At 49.8% G+C, this 26,051-nt stretch overlaps 1 protein-coding gene across 1 annotated transcript; it reads left to right on the top strand.

Moving 5' to 3' along the window:
- Positions 1–2,763: 2,763 nt before the first annotated feature.
- On the top strand, positions 2,764–24,565 carry LOC128715721 (uncharacterized). The gene is made up of 12 exons (XM_053810633.1): positions 2,764–3,152; positions 7,345–7,514; positions 8,003–9,642; positions 9,760–10,323; positions 10,927–11,553; positions 11,670–11,796; positions 12,248–20,357; positions 22,813–23,278; positions 23,359–23,613; positions 23,700–24,007; positions 24,075–24,283; positions 24,396–24,565. Exons 1-12 carry the CDS (start codon positions 2,764–2,766, stop codon positions 24,542–24,544), a joined length of 13,014 nt encoding a protein of 4,337 aa, XP_053666608.1. The 3' UTR covers positions 24,545–24,565.
- Positions 24,566–26,051: the final 1,486 nt, after the last annotated feature.

The following is a 26,051-nucleotide window of genomic DNA, read 5'->3' as shown; positions in this document are numbered from 1 at the left end:
ATGCACGAATTAAGGATATGAATATGACAAAAAGTTTTCAGAGAAACACTGAAATACTACAAAATATTTGTTAGCAACGTGAGCAACTAATAAGTAAAATTAGTTTATTTTGAATTTGAAGTTGCTTAAACATTCCTTTTTTGACAACTTCCATACAGCGCTGTGACATGTACACTATTAGTTTATAAATTCAGTGGAGTACGGATTATCGGGGAGCCATTTAACCGGGTGTCCGGATTACCCGGACAGCTCGGAATGGACAGTTCCTAAGAAAATTTGAACGGAAGAATTGAAAGACCCTATTTCATAAGATAAAAGAGTTCTAACTCCTAAAAACGCTCCTGACAATTAAAGATATTTGGACAGCACGTTGTTGTATTTGGTAGTGGAGCAGGTTTTCATACGACGCTTCACCGCACGCTTGACTGATAAGCTACGGGTGAATTAAGTTAAAGAAACCCAGAAATGGTACGTTGTGATTTCTTGAGGTTGTTGTGGGCTGTATATTTCTTACAAGAATTTCTAATGCATCAGGCGCCATTTCGACTATAACTCGTTCGACTAGACTAAAACAGTAGAACGTCGATTATCCGGGACCCGATTAACCGGTGGGCGAGTTATGTGTGAGCTACAAAATGACAGCTAGTAGAATGATATTGAATGTTTAACCATTTAACCTGGTTGCTGCGAGAGGAACTTGGTTTTCTTTGAAGAGTTTATCTAGTTAAACTCGCCGGGAAAAAAATATTAAAATTCTACGGGTACTTTTTACGTTTACTTATAACCTTATAATTCACATACAAAAATGTTATTCGTGGCAATCGTGGATTGCCCGGCTTGCGGCCGGCCCGCAGTTGCCCGAATAATCGACGTTCTACTGTAATATTAAATATGAAATAACTTTTAAACAATGCACGAAATGAAAATGCGAAACATTGTAGAAACGGCTTTAAGCATATTCTTTAAAGGTTTAGATAAACATATTTTGTATTTGATCTGAATTAATGCGGTTTCAATAGTACGTGCAAGTAAACTGTTTCAGTTGTACTTGTTTTGTCCAGCACTCAATCGTTCTTCATTCTCGTTTCCCGAAAAATCGTTTTAACAATGATCCAATCTTTTAGGCATTTAAACCAGGATTATTAACGTTCAAAATGAAGTTTTCTTTTAGTAAATAAGAAATAAATTGTTAACATTATCAAAAGCGTCTTTTCGCGGTTTCTTACGAGCTGCACTTGTTTTGTCCGTCACTGTACAGGCGAGTCCTCACTAGTCAACCTGTGGGTAGGCTTGGATACAGCAACAGCAAGGTGCAATCAAACAAGCAACAAGTTAAAGCCCCGAGGGAAGACACTGTTGCTGTCACATAGCCCTAGTGGCAGGGCTCCGGAAAGAAATGCAGGACTTTTCTCAATGTTTTTAAAAAAACAAAAACCCACTGCTGTGACGGTGACGGAGAGGGCTGGATCTTAGTAGACCGTCGTTGTGGGCGAGCGTTTGAAACATTTCAAAGGCTCGTTTTTGACGTTTCATGATGAAATGATTGATTCGCTTTTAAGTAGATTTTCGTAGTACATCGGTATTCAACCGTTGGAAAGGCTTCCATTTTTCACGTGCCGGGAAGAATTAAAACCGATTGCATAAGCTCTAACGCCAACCATTAACCCGGATGGCGTTCGCTGTTGCGCGTAGGTCGTTAACAGCGCTCGTCAATTAATGTTACAACACTTACAAGAATCCAGTCGTTCGGAGGTTCTTCCAGTGGCCGGTGGCCATACCGCCGCACATCTGCCTTGCCGTAGGTCGTAACATTTATTGAATCCTGCCCCTCCCTGTTTGCTCTCCGCTCTACGTTTCCCTTCATCGCAGTCTATTTCTCCTGTAGCACTCTCGTTGAGAATGGGACACTAGAAATATCCTGGACGAACCGGACGAAACATGGGACGGAGGGGGCGGCATATTTCGGAGGGCTTTTATTAGTTTGGCGTGCTGCAAACTAACGAGATGAAAGATATCACCCAAAATAATCAATATCACCCGTGTGTGTGTGTGTGTGTGTGTGTTTTTTTTTGTATTACTGCGTACGGACGGCGCGTTTTTAGTGTCCGCAACAGGGTTACCCCCGGGCGTACATCAGGGACGAAGTTGCGGAGCGATGGGTTTTTGTCGTTGGGACGAATGTGAAAATGTGTTACATAAAAGCATGTAACATGTAAAAAGGAAACAGACCGCGCGCACCGCCAGCCCGTTCGCATGACACGGGCGGTCACAAACATCTTGAGCGCGCCCGGTTGAGGCATCGCTGCTAATGAAAGAAGGAAATTGACCGCTTCCTACTCCGTAACGGAGCTCGTAAGAATGCGGCAGAAGGAGAACCGATTCTCGGTAGTTCGGATGATATACGCTTCGGCTATCATTGACGTCTTTCCCCGCACTTTATTGTTTATTAAGCAACGCACGATTCGATGTAACCAGGTGGTTGGGGGGAGGGGGGCGTTTTGCCCTTTTGCAACTTGCGTACAATTTAATTATGCGTTAGTGACCGACCCAGACACCTGCACAAACACGCCGTTTGAAGCGCACGTTTAGAAAACGCAACGGAGAAAGCAACAAATGAACAAACATTTACACAAATATGTATGACAAAGCCCTCCCCCGTCTTGCGCACATTCACCCCTAGCAGCACCCCTTGGTTGGACAGTATACATCCTCATCTAATCGTTCGCTCTTTCCACAGCCGACGAGCACACCGCGGCAGACACGATGGCTAGCGGGCGGGCCAGATTGCCCCCAACGCCCGGGTCGGTTGCTTCTTCCGTGTCGACGGCTTCCTGTGCACGTCCCACACTAACCGAGCTGCACACCAACAACAACCTGTATCACGCCACCGCCGTCGCGCAGGTGGATGGAGCCGCACCGGCCGTCGAGTACCAGCAGCAGCATCCGATGCATCACCCCTCCCACCCATCCCAGCAGCCGCATCTGGGCGGGGGGCCCGGTGGTGCGTCCCACCATCACCACCCGCTACACCACCAGGAAGGTGGGATGGCGGCGACGGGCGCCACTACCTCACAAATGCACCCGGACGGTGCGCTGCTAGGACATGGCGTGACGCAATCACTGCGCAAACCGTTCGATGCCCCCCGGCACATGTAAGTTTCGCGTAGAACTCGGTTGTATTTTTATCAACAGGCTGCGGCTCGTTCGCACCATGTTTGGGAGCTGCACGAATGGACGAACGTGATTGTCGGGAGGTTTTTGACGAAGGTTCCTACTATAGCTCTGCAAGTGAGCGGTTGCGCTATTGGCGTCTCGCTGTAAAGCAACATTTGTTGCTATTGTATTTCCATTTCAAGATGCTAAGAGTCAGGAATATACAGCGAATTCTGTGTGTGATTTGGAGGTGTTACATATTCGGCGAGTACGCGTCAACACAAATTGGAAGCTCAAGTTCTCCAAGTCCCAATATCTGATAAGATCTTCATATCAATTTACTGAGTTACAGCTGGTATTGGTATTCTATCTGAAAGCCTCTCTCGTAACTAGACGCCACAAGACGTCTTACAGTATCTTATTTCTTATCTTCTTCATCGGCAACAACAACCTCAAGAGGTCTAGGTCTGCCATTTCAAGCTTTCTGTTACTTTATTTACCTGTAGCTGGATAGGTACTGGTACTGCTCACGGTATCTTATTTCTTAGTATCTTAAATATCAGGAGCATTTTGATCCAGTTTTTTTTTTTTTTTAATTTCGATACCCAGTTCCGAAGAAAATACTAATGAAAAACTTCAATTTGTACTCACTTACACCTGAATTTTCTCGGGTATTCTGAATTCTTGAGAATTCTCTGAGCTTCTGAGTTCTGGAAATTATGTTTGTTCAATATAATAAAACATTTGGGGAATTTTGAACATTTGGATACGAAAATTTATTTGTGCTAAGCTCAAAATTACCTCAGTTAACAGATTTTCCTCCAGGAGCGGAATTTTACAGGGCAGAAATGTTAGATTCATGAAAGAGCAACTGTTGTGAAGTGAATCTGAATTCGAATGAATCTTTGGGCTGATTCTCTATTTCAAAGATTCATGAATTCCTCTCTGGATAACTCCCCTCTTCCCCTCCCCCTTTTTTCCTCCAATCATCAGTTGGTAAAAAAGGGCCCAACTACCATACCACTTTAGGTCTCCACGGGGCATGATCCGCTACTGCTACGAGGATTCATGAATCTTTTGAAAGTGACTCCTCACTAATGGTTCATACGAATGACTCTTCGCGAAAGATTAATTAAGCACAACACAGAGAACAACATCAGAGAACAACAGCTTTTTTTAACATCCTAATTATTGGTGGACAAAATTAAAGGTTTTTACGGATATTTATACCTAAAATATGCAACATTTAAATTGGCTATAATTAAGAAGGTCAGTCAAACGCACACAATAAAGGGAACTAAAAATGTCAGGAAAAGCACAACTTCCGTTTGGCGTTGTTTCAAGTCTCAAACGTTCATTTAGAAACGAACAGCTTCCCCATCAGCGTGGGTAGAAATGATTACATTATACAATAATAACCAGATTGCTCCCGAACGGACCGGACTTGGCAAACATGCGAGCTGAAGGGTTTACGCTAGGTGCTGAAAACGGAGAACGGGACGGAAGCTGCATTGAGTATGATTGATAGAGTTAGAGCACGGCTAAAAAAGGCATCATACATCAAGCAGAAAGACCTCACGGTTTAAAAGTGGTACAGAATATCCGCCCGCAGCAGCAGCTGGAATACCGTCGTACGTACGACGGTCTTCTCACTGTCCGGGCGAGCCGAAAGCGGGCTGGTAAAACGGCGCTCCCAGTTAAAACACCACACGCCAACCGGAATCTTAAAGATTGCTGGATGGGAGTTGAAGGGTTTCGATCGCTCTCCACGGAGCCCCCGTGTCATAGTATGGGACAGAGCATACAAAAGATGCACACTACACGCGCGTAGTACGGGAGGGCAGAGGAAACACAGCCGGGTGGGGTGAAAAATCTGTTGCACCGCTTCCTAGAAGTTGCCCCCCACACATACACACAATCAAACACGAACCATCGTACGAAGGAGGGAGAAGAATGCGAAGAGCCAAAAACAAAAAAACGTAGTACAAGTAGCGGCCAACACACAAAGTACAATTAGCAACAGGCGCCTGTCAGATGAAGCAACACATGTCCATCGTGGTGTGGTGGGCACTGTTGCTTTTGTTTCCCCACAAACACACACCTGTACGCGCGTCAAAACAAATGAAAACGCTCATCATCGTACGATAAATGCCCGCCCGATCCTGTTTCCCGGGATACATTTCCCTTTCTTCGGCGTTTGTGCTTTCCCGAAAAATTCCCCTCATCTCGCTCTTTCGCGCTCTCTCGCGCTCTTTCCCGTTGCACTGCGAGGCTGCGCTGCTCCATTCGCACCTGTCATCCGTCGTGTGTGCGTGCGCGTGCAAAGGAGAGCACCATCGTCGGGGTGAAGCTTTCCCAGCTCACGAAAGCTCCTGGTCCGGCACGCTGTCAACACAACAATTCGGGACATCTGGGTTCGCTTTACTCGGCCGCAGTATAACAGCGTATACACGCCACGGTTCCTTGTGTGCGGTCAGAACTTTAGCGCACCCACACCGTCACGCAGCACATCGGAACCGCACACAAAGGCAAACGTTAGCTGGTGTGCGTGTGTGCAGGTGTTTGCGAGTGGTGCGTGCAAAGTGAGCTGTGGCTGGTGGTGTAGATGTAAAGAACGCAAGCAACAGTTGAGCAAGAAAGACACGGTTTTTGTTGAATGGTCCCGGAGATCTTTGCAGCCCCATTGAATCGAGTTGACCAGCGGTCGTCGTGGTTTTTTGTTGTTGTTGTTGCTGCTTTCGCTCTGTGCCGCAGCAAGCGGAAGACAATCATTTTTGGTGGTGACCAGCAAAACGCGAAAGATTCCCAACGGTGCTGGGTTATTTAGTGTGGTCGCTGCTGGTGCAGGGATCAAGCAGGGTTTTCGCGAGTGTGGAATAAAGCGCGCAGGTGAGTTTGACCCGATGTGTGTTTAAAAATAGCTGAGCTTTACCACGGTCCATCATCTCCTCGGAAGTGACCGGCCAGAGTAAAAAAAAAACCAAGGGGCAAAAACAATCATTGCTTACTACCATCGGAGCCGCAGACATGTGTCGAATGATTAATTATGTTCTTTGCTCACGCATCGTCCCAAAAAAGGGGTAAAAGCAACGGCCGCGTAGTGTATGTGTGTTCGTCTACGCCTCCCATTTCCCTTTCTTTCCACGATGCACACTTCCGATCGAAGCAAAGAAATCCATCGAAAACTGCACGCTGTACGGTATTTCCTCATGCGACGAGTTATCGAAAGGGGCGTCAAACACACACAGAGACGCTTTCGCTGCAGTTTCACAACTCTGCCCCTTTCGTTAGTGCCGTTGCCATGCCGATGCAGGATACCAATCAAATCGAACTCAAGTGTCACTTGGTCGACCCGTTTTGTTTGGTGCGATGCGCACCGGATTAACCGTCGGACCCTCACACATACAGGCGCGCGCTGTTACAAACATCCCTCAAGTGGGGGGGATGCCCATGCGTGTTTGCATTGAGAGGGTGTATATCAAAGTTGAGCAGTGTTTTGGCGAGGCGCGCAAAGGGAGGTGCGCGCACCACGCAGGGCGAATGGTCGGCTCATTTTTATGCATATGAGTCCGCATCAGCAGTAGCCGAACGGCAACGTCCCCGACGACGACCAGTTTGTAAACTCTGTGTGGTGATTTTCTTTCAACCGTGCCAAGGTACTAATTGCACACATTCTTTCCTGCTGATTAATATGATTTTGTTCCATCCGATTCGTTTCGTCGATGAAACGGTTTGTTTCGAGCAATAGGCTGTCGCCAATGTCTCCAAAGTGGAACGCGAAAGTCCAAAAGGAACATTTCCGCAGAAAAGGAACACGCGCATTGTGGGTAATGCGGTACCGCACTCGTGTATATCCGCACTGGGAGTATTAATTTACGTGACTTATCATTCTTCAAATAGGCTAGGGCACTTTAATATCCACACCAGCAGTGTGCGCTACGTCAGAATGGCGGGTAAATGTGGCATTGCAGTGCACGCGGGTATTGTGTGTGTGAGTGTTTTTTTTTTTACTTGCTACCCACCTATTTCACACCCTGAAATGATTCTTCGCATTTCTGTTAATCAGGGGTTGGGCTGAAGGGAGTGTGTTTGGGAGTTGCTTTTCCGGGGTTGGCCATCTTTGGACGATGAAATAGTTCCATCCTAACCATCGTTCTTACGCTGTTGCTTGCTTCTCTTTTAACTTTGCAGACCCGAACGACCGAGCCAGCTGGCCGACGAAAGCGATTGGATGAGCGATTATGCGGATAGCAATCTGAAGCGTCGTAGCTCGATCTCGAAAGACTACCTACCGGCCGGAGCCGCGACGACGACGACGGACTGGCTGAAGAAGAGCATTCGTCGCTCGTGGACAATATCCAGTAAGTCAAGTCGCCCGGCGAAATCATCAATTCATCATCGCCGTCGTCATCATCATCATCATCATCATGAAGGTCCAGCAGAGAGGGGCCATTCGGGCACGATCAGCTAAAACTGCAATCTTTCATCTTAAAAAGTTCATCGTAGCAAAAGGGGGGATAGGATGAACAAACCGGAAGAACAAAGCGTTTCTTAGTCGTAGTCGTACCAATGCGTAGTTCTGTAGCCGTAGATTGTTTGTTTATATCTATTTTTTTCATAGCCCTCATCCCATCATCTGCTTTCGCATTTAATGCGCCCAAAGAGAGAAAGAATGTATAGTGTAGTATCATTGAAACTTCGCTCATCTTCGGTAGTGACATACTGGTTTTTTGCTAAAAGGACTGAGCAACAATGCGAAAAAAATGGAAGATTCGTAGCGCAGTCCTTGCAGGTATCGGAATGCGACTGTTGTGAACACCCGCATTAATTATGATTCGTTTGTTTGTAGATGCAGAAGATGATAACGGCTCCACGCGGGACCCAGACGTACAACCATACCCCAATCCGCACCTTCCCCGCAAGCAGTCGCAAAGCAGTTACCCGTCGCTGGTGAAACATCCCTACTTTAATCCGCTCTCGATGGCGGACGAAGACGAGTACGGGGAGGAGGAGGAGGAGCGACATGGGAGTCTGGAGGTGGCCGGCGGTAATCACCGACCGTCGGCTTTGCGGCGTGCCATGCCACCGAGACAATCGACCCTGCCGAACCCGGAGGGTATTTACTATGGCAGCAATAACAACCTGATGCCGCCGGTATCGGTATCGCCTAAGCAGCAGCTTAGTCCAAGCCCGCAGTACAACACCAGCCCGTATCACACCGACAATGAAGCGGACAATGAGACCGGTTCAGATCACCGTTCACCCTTGGCGGCACGGTACAAAATACGCAGACAATCAACGCTACCCTGCAAACCGAACGAGATGCTAATTGACGGTGGTACGGGTGCTGGACCGGCGCACGGAAGCGGTCCAAAAATTATGATGTCCTCATCGCCGAACAGCAGGACGAACCTGTATTCCAAATCGCCGGAACGCGATGGCATTGATACAGCGTCCAGCAAACAGCAGCAGCAGCAGCAGCGTTTTCCACCCTTTGTACGTCAGTCCACCTTTCCCTCGAACACGAACGACCCGTTCCTATTACAGATCCAATCCCATTCTTCACCTTCTTCTTCGTCCCTGTCAACGCAGCCTTTGCAGTCTCAGCAGCAGCAGCAGCAACAGCAGCAATCGGTTCTACCGACCGTTGGGCAGCAGCGTCAACTGCCCACCTCGCCGAACCGGTTAGTGTTTAACAAATCTCCCGACAGCGGTACCGAGTCGGGACCGGGGGCGAGTGAAAGCAGCGGCACTAGCCCGCACCAGGTTGGCAGTCGGGCGGGTGCACGCAATTACACAATGACCCGGCAGGCGACACTACCCAATCCTGAGCAGCACATGAAACTGCTTCCCACATCCCCTCCCAAAAAGCAACTGTCACCGCACAGCATCAAACGATCTCCCGACTTTGCACGCCAAAACACGCTTCCAGCCTCGCAGCAGCAGCCGCCACCGCAGCAGCCGGTTGCGGGGCCACAATCGGCACCCGTGCTCATGCCCATGCCGTTGGCCGCCTCGTCCTGCTCCTCGCTCGTCGGTTCAGACGGCACGGGGACGGCACCGGCGGTCGCGATGAACTCACTGTCGGTGCACCAGCACGGACCTAAATTTATGCCCATCTCGCCGCGTCAGAAGGCATCCTTTCTTTTTCCCCAACCTGCCGCACCTACACCACGTCCCTTTCACTCACAGCAGCACTTCCCGACGCACTTGAACACCTCGCCCTCGGCATCGGCCGTCAGTAGCGGTGTGCCCGGTACGGGTACGGTACCCGGTATAGGCGTTAGCCATTCGTCCTCGACCACCCTCTCGTCGGCGGTCACGTCGAAGATGATTAAGGTACGGAGCCACAGCAACGAGGAGTACACCATGACACCGGCCACCCGGGCCGGTCTGGGGATGGGCACGGTAAGCGAAGGGCGCCGTATGCTACCAGAGATACCGACCGGTGGTGGCACCGGCCCGGGCGGTAGCCGTTCCCCGAGACTGGTACGTCAAGAGCACGTCAGAGACGAGCTGCTAATCGGTGGCGTTAATAGCGTTGCTGGTCAGGGCCCGTGTTCAGACAAACGAACCACCACCTCATCATCCTCATCTCCCAAACAGAAAACGTTTGCCGAAGCGAAACAAACGATGGCGGAGGACATGATGGGCTACGAGCTGTACGGCAGCGGTGGACAACACTCGGCTGCGATCGGTTACGACGAGTTTTACGACGAGGATCAAGAGTTTTCGCTGGACCCAACTGAGACCGGTGTACGATATCAGGATGGTGATCAGGATGCGCGAGGAAATGAACAGTTCAACCTACATCAGATACAACAGCAGCAGCAGCAGCAACAGCAACAAAGGCTACCATGCGTGCCGAACGATTCCAGTCCGGATTCGGGTGGTGGAACACAGCAAGGCGTTGGCTATGGACTTGCCAACCGGAAGGATCGGTTGCGATCGCGTCGAAAATCGCGCGATATATACGACCAGCAGGACGAGATGAGCGGCACCGGCATGGTCGATATGTCCGAGGGTGTCAGTGGCACTGTTGTAGCTACCACTGAACCAGTCAAGCGAAAACCGGAAACGATGCGCTCAATCTCGGAAGAAGCTCCCGCTGCAAAACCACCGAAACCGGTCACCAGACGTTCGCTGTCCCATCCAGAAAAGGATACGCAGGTTAGTAGAATTGTATACTACGGGGGTTGTTGTAGGTCGAGTGAGATGGTATGGACCGTTTCTAGATGCTCATCAAGTTTTACTGGAATGTTTCGATCACCACTTTTTGTACCTTATTCAAAATGAAATTAAGTCTGCACTGGGTAGATTTGCGGTCACCAGGCCACGAGATAGAGTATGAGAGGACAAAAGAACGAAAGATCGATGTACCGTTCGTTCAGTTCTTCACAAACAACGAACCAGTTTGCTCAATTTCATACAAAATTAATGGTTTACCCAACGCTAGTCCAGAGCTTTTTCAGCATTCACATGGATTTTGTCGGCTTTGCTTTGCACAAGTATGTTGGAGTTGAGAAATCTTTGCACAGAACTCTTTTTTATTTTACAAAAGTTCGAGGAAAGTGGAATAAAAACTCCTCGGTTACATGTAGAGGTTCCAATTTAACTTGAAAAGAATTTCAGAAATTGTCCATACTCGACCCAAGAACCCGAACTCACTTCAATTCAGTGCAAGAAATCATCTTGTGATTACAAAATGAATTTCTTAACGCAAATGAAACATTTGTATGTTGCTAATATGTCTCGTTATTTCTATTCTTCCAGGTGTATAGTTCGAAAAAATTAGATTCGACCAAAATACCTTCACCCAAACCGTTAACGGAACTGCAAGATCGCCAGCATAAACCATCCACCGCGATCGGATCGTCAACATCGCCGCGCAGTAGAAAGAATATAAAGTCATTCGACTGTGGCACAGTTGGTATGAAATCATCTAACCTTCAACCGGGCGGTTACACGCAGTACCACACACCGTCAGACGGAAGCGGAGGACCATCTTCGGTCTCACCGGGGATCGTGACGGAATCGAGCATCAGTAGCAATACGCGTACCAGCGGTTACGGTGGATCAGCTACAACGCTCGCTGGAAACATCCCCGGTGCACCCACCAGTACCGGTGGTGGTGGAGCGATTGGTGGCTTCCAGTCATTCGGCCAACGGAAGATATCGGCTTTTCAACAAATTCTCCAGCGCCAACGCTTGCAGAAACGTGACTCGAAGAGCCTTGACATTGTGGCCTCCAAGCTGATGGAGGAAAAGTATGGAAGCCATGGGCATGATGTGGACGTATCGAAATCTTTGGACGACGGTATCTTCTCGGAAAGTGCCGGTCACCAATCGGACGATAATAGCAGCGATGAACATATCAATCTCACGTATAAACCATCATCGGTAAGCAAGTCATGTTTGCGCAATTGTTGCTTTAGACAAGCGTATTAAGCAATGCACGTTTTCTTATTATCTAATCCCCCCCCCCCCCTCCCCCTTATCATCATCGGGCTGCACAGAAGGATAACAAAACCACACTGGGCGAGGCGGAAATTCAGAATGCTGTTGAGGCGGCGGCCGTGATCTTTAAGAAGGTAGTGCTGCAGCGCCGCGAGGAGAACAAATGCAAATCATCCAATGCCAACCGTAAGTGTTGCAATGAGAGATATTACTTTACGCGTGTGGTATGCTTTGGCATCGATTCTGGGGGTTATGCGTGGTGTGTGGTGTATTAACAAGCCGCTTGCAAGTGTTGTAATGTAGTGGGACGTTGATCCGTGGGTGGTTTATTTTTAAGAGAAGCAACTAATGCATCGTAGGTGTTTGCATACGTGCAGCTAACCTTTGTTTGTACCTCGAGACACTAACATATGTTTGGGTAGCTTTGGCTCTGGTTCGCCCCGTACGCTGTCTAGTTTGGGAGGTTTTGGTGCACAATACTGCTAGGTTCTAGCTTCGTGATTATTTCTTTGGTTCTTACGCAAAATTTATCTTTTGTTCAAATCAACCAACGTTCCACACACACATTCGTGTGCGCGTGTGGTGGACCAAATGGTTTGGTTCTTTCTGCACCCGCGATCGTGGGTGATTTCTGTAGATGAGTGTCACAGCAGTGCGGATGGATTGACGGACGAATCGGCCACCCTTGGAGGATATTCGTCGTCGGAAACGGAAGCAGCGGCAGGACGGATGCAATCCTTCGGTCAGGGTCAAGTCCGCTCCAGGGTAATGCCATCGGATTACGAAGAGTACCGGTTGGTGTTCTTCAGTTCCGACTCATCGAGCAAGGAGGAAGAATATGACAGCAGCTCTACCTCGTCCTCGACCGCGGTGCGGCACGCAAAGCGCCACCGCTACAGCACAAATGCCGCTTCGCTCGACGAGTGCGATTGGGATTACTTCGAGCCGGACATGATGCCGGGAGCGGATGAAACGAAGAGTGCCTTTTTCTACGAAATGCTTGCAATGGCAACGGCAACCGCGAAATGTGTTGGTTCCGCTCACAGCCAGTGCAAAAACACAACCAGTGCGTCGAAGGTGAACAGTGCTAGTGGTGGCCGGAAGCTGGACAATCGTGCAGAACCATCGTTCTGTCACTGTGAGTGTTGCAATCGTCGACAGATGCAGTACGTACCGATACCGGTCCCGGTGCCCGTGCCCGTGCCAATTGCGGCCTTCCAAAGCTGGCTGTACGAACAGCAGCAGCAGCTGTTGCTCATGCACGGTACAACCGATACGGCAGAGGGCACCGGTACGAACACATCGGACTATGCACTGCGATCGGATTTGGTGCAGCAACTGTGGAAAAAGTTTGCGGACAGTAGTGAAACAAGTGTACGGTGCGGTGCAACAGAACCGGAAACGACGGCACCGCCCGGTGGTAACAGGAAGGTTCCGACCCATCCGAAATGTGCGTGCCGGTTTGGTGGTAGTGCGCGCCGTGATTTGGGGGAGACCTGTGCAACATCCGAAAGCCACGACAGCAGCGATAACGAGCGTAACGCCACGAAGGTCCGCACGTGCAAACAGCTGAACGTACGGCAACGGAGTGGCGTGGAATCGGACCGTGCATTCGGTACCGTGCGCATTAGTGGTGGTTCCAGTGGTGCTGAAGCGACAACTACTGCACCGAGCGGCAGAGTGCATCATGTGCAAAAAGCAGCACCATCGGCTACAACGCCACCACCGTACGGTGTAATGCGTCGCGCTAGTGTTGGTGATGGTGGTGTAAGTGATAGCTGTTGTTCGTTGACTTCATCCGATCGTGACGAGGTCGGTTCGTCGTCTGCGGTCGCGCTAGCCACTGCACTACAACTGGTACAGCGCGGCGATGGTGTTGTACCACCACTACGCACAGGTGAGTTCCCGCTGGCCGTTCCGGTTACGACGAACGCAGCCAACGATAGCGTTACAACGGCAGCAACGTTGGCGAAGCCCATTCAAGCGCAAGATAATATCGTCACTGGCGAGCAGACGAAGACGGCAAATGGTCGTGCACGCGAGATTACGCCGGACAGTAATGTACGTGCGAGTGTTGCGGCAACATCGCCATTGTTGGTTGCCACCGACCAGGCAGGGCTAGATACGGTGACGATGGACGGTCAGCGGTTGTTGTGCAGTGGCACCAACGACGACGGTACTGGCACAGCAGGATCGTCGCAAAATAACAACGATATCGATTTACGAGCATCAACGCAACAACCACAGCAACAGCAACGACAAGAAGCTTTACCGAGCGATACGGATGGTAATGGTAACAGTGATAATAAGGGCACCGATGTCGATAACAAAACCGCGAACGACCACGCCATTACGTATCCGGTTGGTGGAACTGTGGTGAAAGCAATGGAGCCAAACCAACAGCCTCCCGGTGGTGGGCGGGCAGCATCTGGTTCCCAACAGGGCCCAGGTGGCAGTGGTGAAATGCGGAATAGTTCTAAAATTAGGCCGGACAGTGTAGACGAACAGGATGGTTACCTGCAGTACGAGTTGCTGTACCACCTGGCACAGACGGGTGGCCGATCGTCCCCGTCATCGTCGAGTGCATCGTCGAGTGAGGCGGAAAATGCTGCCCCAGTCGATCAACAGCAGCAGGGCCGGAAACCCAAGGTTGGAAAGTATTCGTTCCATTTGACCGGGAGCAGCGGTGGCAATAGCTCGTACAGTTCGTCCCACTCGTCCGCATCGTCGCTGCAGGAAAAGTGCAGTTCTGACTCGGATAGCGATGGCGAGGTGGAAGACTATTTCGATCGTGATCGAGAACAGGACGATGATGATGATGGTTGTTGCTTTGATGGTGAGGATGATGATGACGATGAGGAGGAGGGGGATGAAAGGTGTCCCCACGGTGCGAGAAGCAACCGTAAGCGGTTCAATGCTGTGATGGTGATCAATCCCGGACCTGGTAGCGATGGCGAAGGGCCAAGCGACAGTGACAGTAGCGACAATCAATCGATAAGAACCGAGGGAGAGCATAGTTGCTACGGTGAGGTAGCAGGTTTGGATCCCCCCATCGGTGGATACGGCGACGACGGTGACGGTGCTGATGGTGAGGGTGGCGTTGTGGTGCTAAAGCGAGTGAAAAACATATCCGATTGCGAGGAGACAGAGGGAGGCAACGTACAGCGGCCCAGCCCGTTGGACGATAAATTGGTTCGGAATTGTGCGGAGGTGTCAATCGAACAGCAGGCACACAATAGCGGTTCGATCGTAGGTAGTAGCCGACCACCGTTGGATGTGCGGGTGCAGCAGACGGATGTAACGGCGACGGTGGTAGATCACCAGCGCAGTGTGCAATGCACGGCATCGACGGGGGGAAGCCGCAAAAGCGGTGAAACTGACAGCAGCAGCCCACTGCCGTACGGCGAACCAGCCTGTTGTGCGAATGTTGGTGAATCGAACACATACCAGCAGCGGCCGCAGCTAGAAGAGAAAGGTACCGTTTCTTGTCCTGCACCCGAAGCGAGTGGCTGTGCGCTCGATGCAGACTGCCAGCCGCAGGCGCACCGTCTGCAGCGGTACGGCAGCATAAAAGTGGAGGAGAAACCACAACACGACGACGGCGAACACCACCACCAGCAAACCGTGCTGCTGCCGTACGCAGGTAATAGCATTAACAGCCGCGTTACAGGTGTGTATCGCGTGCGTACACCAACACCAGCAGAGGGCGCGAATGCGGCCACTTGCGTCAGTAGCGCGACGGGCGTGTGTGTTAGTGGCGCCACGGCTACGCACACGGAATCGGTAGCTTTGGGCGACATAAGATCGCCCCATACGGTGGAGACAGTGCCCAGCAGCAGTTCGACAGCCACTATTGGTGGTAGCAGCAGGTACAAGAGCCTTGTTATGATCACGGATGACACTTCCGAGACGAGGGACGATACGAGCAGCAGCGAAAGCAAAAGCAACAGCGAACAACCAAACGGTTCGTGCATTCCCAGTGACGGTGTTGTGTCGAACGAAGTTCAGGTAAACGTTGCAAGTTCCTCCCCCACAACAACCACGGCTACGAGGTCGAAAACGGTACCCAGCGGTGTAGACGATATTGTTTGTGTTTCGTCCGATCACGACGACGATGAGATCACGGTGAGAGCACATATCCAGCATTCTGCTTTGGCAAGTGAGGATCGTTATGCTGTAGCAGAAACACTTTGCTCATTACAAAGTCTGCCAGAATGTCTGCCAGGGCAGAGTCAAACGGGTAGTGCCAGTGGTGTTGGGTCGCACCATCACGAACACACGGGCAGCGTAACACCACCGACGACTGTTGAGTTGGTGCGTAGTGATGCTGGTGCTGACGGTGATCGAAAGAGTTCAACGGAGGTGTACGAAAAAAACCCGCCACTGGACGGGGTGGGAACGCTGACGGAACACGCTTGTAATTCCCGGTCGCCCTTGGTGCACTGTGCAGCACCCGTCATGGATGAGGAACGTTACCGTGGTGAGAACGTGCGAGTGAACAGTGGCGATCGTAGCGGCAGTGATTGTGATGCTTTTGGCCAGCAAATGTCGAACGCTGCACGGCTGGTTGGTGTGTCCGATGGTGGCAGTGCTGATGGGGTCGGTGAAACTCAGCCACAGCAGTGTGATCATGTTCCCAAGCGGGCCGATGGCAATTCGGTGCAACGCGCGCGACTCGATTCAGCGGACGAGACGAATCTGGTGTACGGCAGCGAAATGGAACGTTACGTCGATGATGCCCATGGGGATGGTGACGGAGGTGTTGATGGTGATGGTGGTGGCATGCAAACCCGAAACGGTAACGTGACGGCGAACGAAAATGTTACGGTGTCGACCGGATCGAGCACACTGTCGGCGGTAATTTGTTTGGAGGATGGTCTGGCCGATGACGATTCGTGGGTGGAAGAAATCAGCCAGGACGAGGAAGAGTTCGCAACGACCACGGCGACCGATTCGGATTTGGAAGATTCCAGCGAGGAAATGTCATTTTCGAACGATCGCGAGGAAGAACTGCGCGGTTACAATCGGACGGCGATCGACTTTACGCTCCACACGATCGTGGAGGAAAGCTGTGAGGATAGTGAAATAGAGTCGCGCGGATCGGACGTGCTGGGACGCAGGCGGGGTCGCCGTGGTGGACGCGGTGATCATGGGTCTGAAGTTGGTCACGATGGGGACGATGAGCCACGGGACGGTGCCCATCGGCTGTCAGCGTCCGAGTTGGAGAAGTATTTCTTCTACGGTCTCGGTGGAGAGATCGGAACCAGCAGCAAAGTCGGTGGAACGTTCGGTGATTCGGAAGGTTTTGGCGGCTCGAGATATGGAGGCGGCATGCATGATGGGGAGAGTGAACTGTCGGAAGAAAGCAGCTCGCTCTGTAGCGATGGGCACGATTCGCTCGGCAGCGGTACCGCCTCGGGCAGTGCTTCGGCGGCACGTTTGTCCGGTGCCTCGATGGAGAGCCACGATCGAGACCACGAGGACAATGGGACGGATTCGGTGGCGGATTTGGCTTCGTCGCGATTGGAAAAATATTTCCTCACCGGCTTCCTTGGATACAACAGCACGGATCGGGGGAGCGCTGGAGGTGGAAATGGCGGTGCTGGTGGTGGGAACGTATCGGACGGTAGTGGTGGTAGTGTTGGAAGCGACAGTGAGGGTCACGCGAGTCCGGAACAGCGTCGGAAGCGGCTTGTACGGGCACGAGGAGCCACAAGATCCCACAGTTCGCTGGATAATTTGCTGTTGGCCGGAAAGGATGCGGAACATAATCACGAGTCGATCGGATCGAACGTTAGCCAATCGGCAGGCTCATCGTACGATACGGCCGGTATGATTGGCGGCGGTTCTGGTTCCGGAGGTGGTCCCGTAGGAGGAGGTAGTGCCGATGTGGATCATTCTTCCGAAACGGATACCTGCGACGAATCATCCGCGTTGTATTCGCACCAAGATCGACCGGAATCATCGCCGTACGATACGATGGGAAAGCGAAAAAAGAAGTTTATGACCAAAAAAATGGATGTTGCACTAGCTCGTGCCGAGCAGCAGCAACACCACGGCGTGATGGGTGACACTGGTCCCGGTGGGGTTTGCTCCGAGTCGGAAGACAGTCGAAATACACCGTTGCACTCAACTCCGCTCGATGTGGCCAGTGGACGAGAGGCGGGAGTTGTGCATAGTGCGATCAGTCCTTCGCTCCATTCCGTAGGGATAGAGAATTCGCGAAAGCAAACCAGTCGAGATAGTGGATTTATTGGCAGTAATGATGATCTGCTGAAGGAGGATCAAACGGTAGCCTCCTCATCGAAAGCAATTCCCGCCTCAAAGGTGGAAGCAATACTGGAAGAAAACAAGAACGATGTGAAGGAGGGTGGTGACGCGGGGTTCTCGGCAGAGGTACAACAGCTCCCTTCCCACAACGCATACCGATTGCCGATTTCGCCCGGTTCCTCTAGCAGCATGCCAAAAAGCAGCACACAAGGCACGAGCATGGTAAACTTGGTGCGAAAGGATAGTTTCAACAACTGGAGCTCCGACGAGGAAACCAACCTGATGATGTCCAAGATGCGACAGTTCTTCAAATCGCTTGTGGCCGCCTCGGCCAACACGAGAAAGTTACCGAACTCGAGCAGTTCTACGCCGGGCGTCAGTGGGTCGAACACACCGCAGCAGGGTGGCAGTACGCCGGTTGCACGCCCGAGAGGGATGCGCACGAAACCGCCCCAGCTTGTGTACTTCGAGAATGAGCTGACGCGTCTGATGAAAACCGTACCGGGCATCAGGGACGAGCAGGTGCGCGAAATCGTCGAGTACCTGAGCAGCGAAGACACGTGGTCGGATTCGTACGATTCTTCCGATTACACCAGCTCCGATCTGGAGGGCACCGCAGCGGCCGTTGCGGATGGAAATCCGTTTGGGTTGCAGGAAGAAATTTCGGCCAGCTGTCGACAGATCATCAACAAGTTCGATAGCAGCGTTAGGAAGGATGAGGAAGGTGATATCGGCGACGGTGGCTTGGTGGCTTTGGCCATGTCGGAGAAGGAAGAATCACCGCTGGTGGCACATCATCGCCAGCATCATCCGCAGCAGCAACAGCAGCCACCTTATCACCAGACGCCACTGAGCAAAGAAACAGCGTTCGTGTACCAGCGTTTGGTAGCGTCTCTGTCGAAGGTCGTCGTTTCGAACGAGCCGCCAAGTAAGGAAAGCAAGAAGGATCCACCGGCAGATGCGCAATCAAATGGTTCGGGCAATGGTGTAACATCGAGTGCGAATAGTTCTTCGTCGCCACCACTGATAGCAAAGGTAATGCACCATATCGGTAGCCGGTTGGTGGCACTGATGCACGAGGTAAGCAGTGGGGAATCGCACGCGAGCGTATCTCCCAAGCAGCATCGCATAGGTATCCACCGGAAGTCTGGACAAACGATGGCGAGTAACGTCGGTGGTGGTGTTGGGATCGGTGCAGGCATCGGTAATACGTCGGCAGGCATTGGCAGTATGGCAGGACATCATCACCATCATCATCACCATCACCATCATCAGATTATTTCCGCAACTACAACGGAGGACGATGAGGATAGCAGTACGTCGGAGAGTAATGATCGGCAGCTACCACACCACTATCACCATCATAGAACGAGGATAGGAGTTGGTGGACCAACAGCACCCGGCGCTACAGCTGCAGGCGGACAACAGGAGGAGGAAGAGGAGATAGGAACGATCGAGGGAGGCGCATCGGTATCGTCGTCTTCCTACGCTATGCTACTGCCTCGAAGTAAAAGTCACGACCTTTTGCTAAGCGATCAGCGATCGCAAGGAAACTATCAATATCATTCCGGGACCGGGAGCGATATGGTGGGTGAGGAACGCGGAGAGGCCAGTGACTACGAGCGGTTCTCCTGGCGCGGAAGTTTCGAATCGGCTCTCCTTGCCAACGGAGACTCTCGCACGAAGCTCTCCATGTTGGACAATTCTTCGTCTTCCAAATCGATTCTGGTGGCAAAGCGCAGATCGGCTGGTGATCTACTGTTTAACAATCAAAACTTAAGCCAGGAACAGCTGGATCGTGTACGCAGCTGTGGCAGCATCGGTGGTGATAGGGAAGAGTTCGAATCGTCCAAGCTGTGGGAAGCGAAACAGCAGCAACCGCACCAGTACCAGCAAAATCAACCGTACCATACGTCACAGCAACCGCACCAGCAGTTGCTGCAACACCACCAACATTATGCGCCAAGCTCGACGGCAGGCAGTCGGCGCCGGTTATCCAGCGTGGCGGCTGACGAGGAGGATACAGATTCGGACGAAGGGGTACTGAAGGGAGGTGGCAATCGTTTGGTCCTAGCTTCGCGATCTACGCTTCCGCGCAGCTTGCAGAACACGATGACCAGCGGTACGACTAACTCACTGCCCCGGCTACCGACATCGAACCTGCAGACCATCATGCAATCGGTAGCATCATCGTCTTCCGTCTCCTCCTCCTCGGGAACGTCCGGTTCGCTAGCGGTCAGTTCTTCGACGAAACCTTCGTCAGGGGCAGTAGTGGCAAGCGGGGGCATGGGCCAGAAGTCGCAAAGTGTGTACCATTTCTTGCAGAACAATGTGAAAAGTGCGCGCTATCGTGCGCCGGGCTTCAATCGCCCACCGTCAGCACCTAAGCGGGCCATGTCTGCACCCGGCCTACAGCCACCGTATCCGCGACGCGAGCGTCGCAATCGCTTGCAACAGTTGTCGAACGGTAAGTTTGGGTAGATACTTTCTGGGACAGGCGGTAAAGAGTGATAACAAACGTACCAAAACATGTTTTGTTTGCGGCCAGTGCTTCGATAAGGTGTGCCAGTGCTAAACGTGCACGTGATACTGGTCAAAAAACGGCGGTTTTATGCAAAAGCAGTGCAGAACAGTGCGAAAACTTTAGATAATTTGTGTGTTAGATAGTTTAGTGTTATTTTCGCTGGCGCTATGTTTCTTTGATCTCACAAGCTCTTATATTATTAAACGTGAGCTTTAGACTAGGTATTTAATGAAGCATGATAACAGAACAAGATAAATGTTTAAATAATGTTGTATGGAAATGGAATTCAGGAGCTATTGGCTTTACATTTTTTCCTGGTTTCTTTATTTTTTTATCGACAGCTGGACACTAGTGTTATGCTTAGTGAAAGCTTTTGTAAGGAGCCATGCATATGAATCTGTAGCGACTCGAGCCTGGTCGACTTTCAAAAGATCCTCAAGAATCGGGAATCCTCGAGATTCCATCACGAACCTTCAAAAATCCTAAAAAGATTCCTCCTTAATCCTCAAAGATTCATAAATCCTTCTAGATTCATGAGTACTCTGAAGTTCTTGGGTCCGAGTCAATGATTCAAGAATCCTCAAAGAATAATAAACCCTTACGATTAATTAATTCTCAAATATTCATCAGATTCAAATTCACCTCACAGAATCGTTGCGAACTCATGAATCTTGAAGTTTAAAGATTTATTCAGATTAATGAATTTGATTTCCCCAACACTCATAGGGAGGTTCGATCCGGATGGGATTTGGCGCACCTCTCGTGTGAAATGAATTCTAAACTTTTCAACAATATCAACAACATGATAGTTTTGGGCTTAGCAATGGAACTTTTGTATCAGTTTCGGTCGATTAGTGCACTGTGTGTAACTCGTTGGATAGTGTATTGGGTTATTAGGTCTTGGCCAATTAAGAGCAATTGACCCCTGGTGTCAATTACATTTGTGGTGTTTGGTGATTCTTCTTCAGAGCACCGTCCCCGACTAGCAGTGTATAGGTGTGGCATGCACTTGGACACCGTTTGCTAACGTTGGCGGTAATTCGTATTGGATGTTCATCTTCGATATGCTTTCTTCATGTGTACGTCAATCAGTGACTGACAGTGGCAGTTAATGGTGGAATGGGCGAAGTTTGGTCCTCCTTCCGAAGGGAGGGGAAGAATGTAAACGAATCTTGAGCAAGTCACCGTAGAATCGTCAATTGGTAAGTGTAAGTCGCCGACGACGTTCGCTTATTGCTGGGAAGTCACCTGCGCGCCACACAGCGAATTCTGCTCAATTGCACGATGAACAACCGCTTACGGGATCAGTGATGTGAAAGTGATGTACTCTGATGATCAGCCGTTTTGAAAGCTACGGAAGAATGCTCAGTGGAAACATTCCCTACAGATCCTGGCAGGAAAGATAATGGGCAAATCGAAATGGTGGAAAAAGAAAAAAAGAAACACTGTGAATAGTTATACACATTTTAAAACGCAAGAGAAAGATGCCGCCAGCGCATCGAACGGCGCTAGTGCAAGCGTATCCAAGAGTGTCCTAGTGCAACAGAAACCCTCGAGGGAAATTACACCGGTGCATAGCAGTAACGTGCGGGGGGAAAGTAAACGCACCAAAAAGAAGTGGAAGCTTCGCTTGAGATGTTGTTGCGGCAAGAGGAAAGGTTCGAAAGGCAACGGTTTCAATTCTACACCGCACGATCGAAGATGTACCTCCAGTGTCCTGTCACGTTGGATCGGTTTAGTATGCTGTTGTTCGTGGTTGCGTTGCTGTCGGTGCTGTAGCCGTCATCCGGCAGCTGCATGGAGTCGGAAAGCGAACGATGATGAAGATGTGGATGCAGCGTTCGAAGCTTACAAACTACAGCTCGGTACGGTTCTGGACGGTGCGCACGGTTCGAATAATATCTCGGAGTATGATGCTTTATCGCCGTCGCAGAAAAGTACCATACGGAAGTTGAACAAGAACGCTAGCTGGGGCTGGAACGATAGTTTTCGGTCGGTGTCGGACCGGTTTCTTGAATCACTCGAGCTGGATGATGTTAGTAGTGGTGATAGTAGTCTACGGAAAAAGTTTAGCGTCTGCTGTCGGAAGCGCTTGTCTTCGCCATTCCGCGACAGTAGAGCAATATTGGGAGAAATAGAATTAGGTTAGCTCTACCTTGCACCGTGTCATTTATGCGACTTTCTCATGTTTGGTATGAATATTGGGCCGATAGTTTAAATTCGATACGGCTTACGGTCACCGCCACCGATAGAACTGTGGTTGGCATTTTCGCTCGATTTCGATTCTCGCATGTGATTGTACGAATGGAAAAATTGGAAACTTAAAGCGAATGATATGAATTTTCGTTCCATACTATTATTCTGCATTTCTAACATTTCGTAATGGTTTTGTTTTTTTTAGAGGAAAGCAACAGTCCGGATTTGACGGGATCAACAAGCGCACTCGGTGGGGAAGATGATCCAAATGGAAGCAGCACACGGGCGGCCCCGAGCGACACGTACGATCGGCAAACGGATGGCGCAGCTTCCAACGGTATGCAGCATAAGGGCGGCAGTATGGTATCGTCGCCCGTCGGTTCGGCCGGCGGTACCAGCGACAATTGGCCATCGCAATCCGATGAAGATATCGACCGTTTGGTGGCACTGCATCAAAACCGTGCCAGCCTCAGCTCTCTAGGTGTGCGATCGGACTCGATGGCGAGTGTTTACTCGGGCGCCGGTGAAGGTCGCTACGGTACTGTTACGGTTCGCGGACAGATCGAATTCGGTATGCAGTACAATTATAAGCAGGGCGCACTAGAGATACACGTGAAGCAGTGCAAAGATTTGGCGGCAGTCGATACGAAACGGAATCGGAGCGATCCGTACGTAAAGGTAATGGCTTACACGACGTGTACAATAGTTTGCTGGTACGGAACACACTCGGCTCACCAGGAAATGTTTCGCCCTTTTAGGTATATCTTCTACCGGACAAATCGAAGAGTGGCAAGCGAAAGACAAAGGTAAAGAAGCACACGCTGAATCCGGTATTCGACGAGGTGCTTCGGTTTCACATGAGCTTGAACAGCCTGCAAACACGCACGATCTGGATAACCGTTTGGCATTCCGATATGTTTGGAAGGAATGATTTTCTCGGCGAAGTCATGATGGGTCTGCAGGATAAAGTGTTTGACAATCCCCAACCTCAGTGGTATCAGCTTCAGGAACGGGTAAGCGTTAGACATTCTAGCGTATTGTTGATGATACATAATGTTTGCTTTGTTTGTCTTTCATCCGTTACCATGCTATTGTGCAGAGCGAACCATTTGAAGATTTATCAGCGTATAAAGGCGATATCATTGTCGGTCTAAAATATGTCTCGGCTGATGCAGACAGTGGTGGTATCATTGGCGGTGGCAGCGGTGTTATTGGCGGTAGTGGTGGATCATCGGGCAGCGGGTTTGGAACGCTTAATCTGAGAAAGTTCAGTACTCGCTCGCTAACGTCCACCACATCGTCCACCTTTTCCGGGCATAGCAAGGGCGCCTTGCACGTATTGGTAAAGGAAGCGAAACACTTGCAACCGATTAAGTCCAACGGTACCTGTGACGCTTTCTGCAAAAGGTATGTAATGGCAAGACCGGACAGCAGTAGCTATTGCGTTTAACTGATACGACTTCTTATCTCACAGTTATTTACTACCGGATAAGAATCGAAGCTCAAAACAAAAAACGCCTGTTATAAAACGAACCAACTCTCCGGTGTGGAATTACACGTTCGTGTACGAAGATGTCTCACTGGCAGAGTTGTCCGAACGCGCACTGGAGCTAACAATATGGGATCACGATCGACTGGCTAGTAACGAATTTTTGGGTGGTGTTCGTTTTTCGCTCGGAAACGGTAAGTTTGCGAATGTGTACGCGGAACTTCACATTTTATTTTCTTTGTGTTAACGTCGTTCTTCGATGTACCAATTTACGTGCCCAATTTTAATGCGATTCCGTTTATACAGGCAAACACAATGGCAGGGCTGTCGAGTGGATGGATTCTACCGGCAAAGAGCTTTCGCTGTGGCAGAATATGATCAATCGGCCCAACTTTTGGGTCGAAGGGGCCCTGGTTTTGCGGCCGTCCCTGGAAAATGCAAAATTTTCCACATAATTTTCAGAACCCCCCGTAGAAAGCCGAGGAATCTTATAGTAGAGCAGATTCCTTCCCAAACCTCCATAACACTTGTTCCCATTCCTATTTGCATCCAACTAGTGCTAATTATTGTAACTTACAACACAAAACCCTTAATAGGCAAAAATGTAGACAATGAGCAAATGTAATAATAAGCAGGGGAAGAAACATTTATAAACGAGAGGGCAAGTTGCTCATTAACAAACACTCAAACACACACACACACAAAACTAATTAAAGTAAAAAAAAAAGGTGTGAAGCGAATGAAATGTGGAAATAGAATTGTGATGTTGCTTTGCAATCAACCTATACAATATAAAAGAAAATATTGTGGTTTATAAGAAAAGTTTAATAGTTTAAGCGATTGTGTGAAGGATCTTTTTTCTGGCCCTATTGTGAGTGTGCTAATACAAACGTGAACCATGGATCTACCATGGAGGGAAAGGAGAGAAAAAAATCACATTAGTAAAACATGTTTGCAAAACAACCCCAAAGTAGAGCGGAATGAGTGAGAAACAATGAAGAGAAATAAAATCATTAGCGAAGTGCGAAGGGAACAGGGAAAGTGTGACGGAACAGTAGCAGTATCGTACATGATCTATCACCTCATGTTAATGGAATGAAATTTTTCTGTGTTCATCTTTACCATGTTCAATCATATCGAGGCGTGTGTCGGGCACGGGTAGTATGTGCAAGCAGGGATAAAAGTAAAAGTGTTCGTTTTCCTATTCGCCCATTACTAGCTACTTATCAACGTTATGCTCCAGATTAGACTTGCCAGACTGTGGAGCGCTCAAGCTCGCCCAATGTTGCGTCTCGATACGATACGTTCGTCCATCGCGTTATCAGCACCTGCAGGATAGTGATTGCAGCATTCCGTTGTCGAACGGACGATAGTGAAGGTAGCGGAACGAAAAGTTTGCCTTTTGGAAAGCAAATTAGCAAATTATAAGCGATTGAATTGAACAAGCGCAGGACAAGGACGGTTAGTTTAGTCACCAAGCGGCAATGCTTAGTAGTGAAAAAAGGGGAACAGGTAGATTATTGGGACCGGTAGAACAGCGTTTCGCATAGAGAAGTTTTTGGACATCGACAATTGATCTTGGACACATATCATACGCTCTCCACATCGTACACCGTATGCGTGATAAATTCCTTCCCTTCTACATACTTTGCCAAGCAATAGCAGTGGACGGCTTCGTTTATCGGGCGCGTATATGCGAGCAACAACCTTTTTCTTGTTATAGCCTTTTTCATACCATATTAACGCTGATTGTTATACAACTTGATTCCTCTTGAGTCTGAATCTGATGTGTATGTATATGCAGATATATGGTAGGTGTGTGAATTGTGAGGGGGCGCGCGCGTGCCGTAGTGTATAGTGCCACAAACCCACAAGGGGGGCACAGACGTATAAATGCATGCACACAAACAAATTTAGCGACATATTTACAATTCTTACAACAAAGAAAAACAAAAAAAACCA

This window comes from Anopheles marshallii, chromosome 3 (assembly GCF_943734725.1).
Source record: "Anopheles marshallii chromosome 3, idAnoMarsDA_429_01, whole genome shotgun sequence".
In the NCBI taxonomy this organism is placed as follows: domain Eukaryota; kingdom Metazoa; phylum Arthropoda; class Insecta; order Diptera; family Culicidae; genus Anopheles; species Anopheles marshallii.
The sequence above is the reverse complement of the archived record's forward strand: the minus strand, read 5'-3'. Positions and strand labels throughout refer to the sequence as shown.

Excerpts from the sequence above, each read along its gene's own strand:
- LOC128715721 (XM_053810633.1), top strand. The coding sequence starts at position 2,764 with ATGGCTAGCGGGCGGGCCAGATTGCCCCCAACGCCCGGGTCGGTTGCT. Across the intron at positions 11,554-11,669 it reads TCACGTATAAACCATCATCG|AAGGATAACAAAACCACACT; the intron begins GTAAGCAAGTCA and ends CGGGCTGCACAG. Across the intron at positions 24,008-24,074 it reads TGTGACGCTTTCTGCAAAAG|TTATTTACTACCGGATAAGA; the intron begins GTATGTAATGGC and ends CTTATCTCACAG.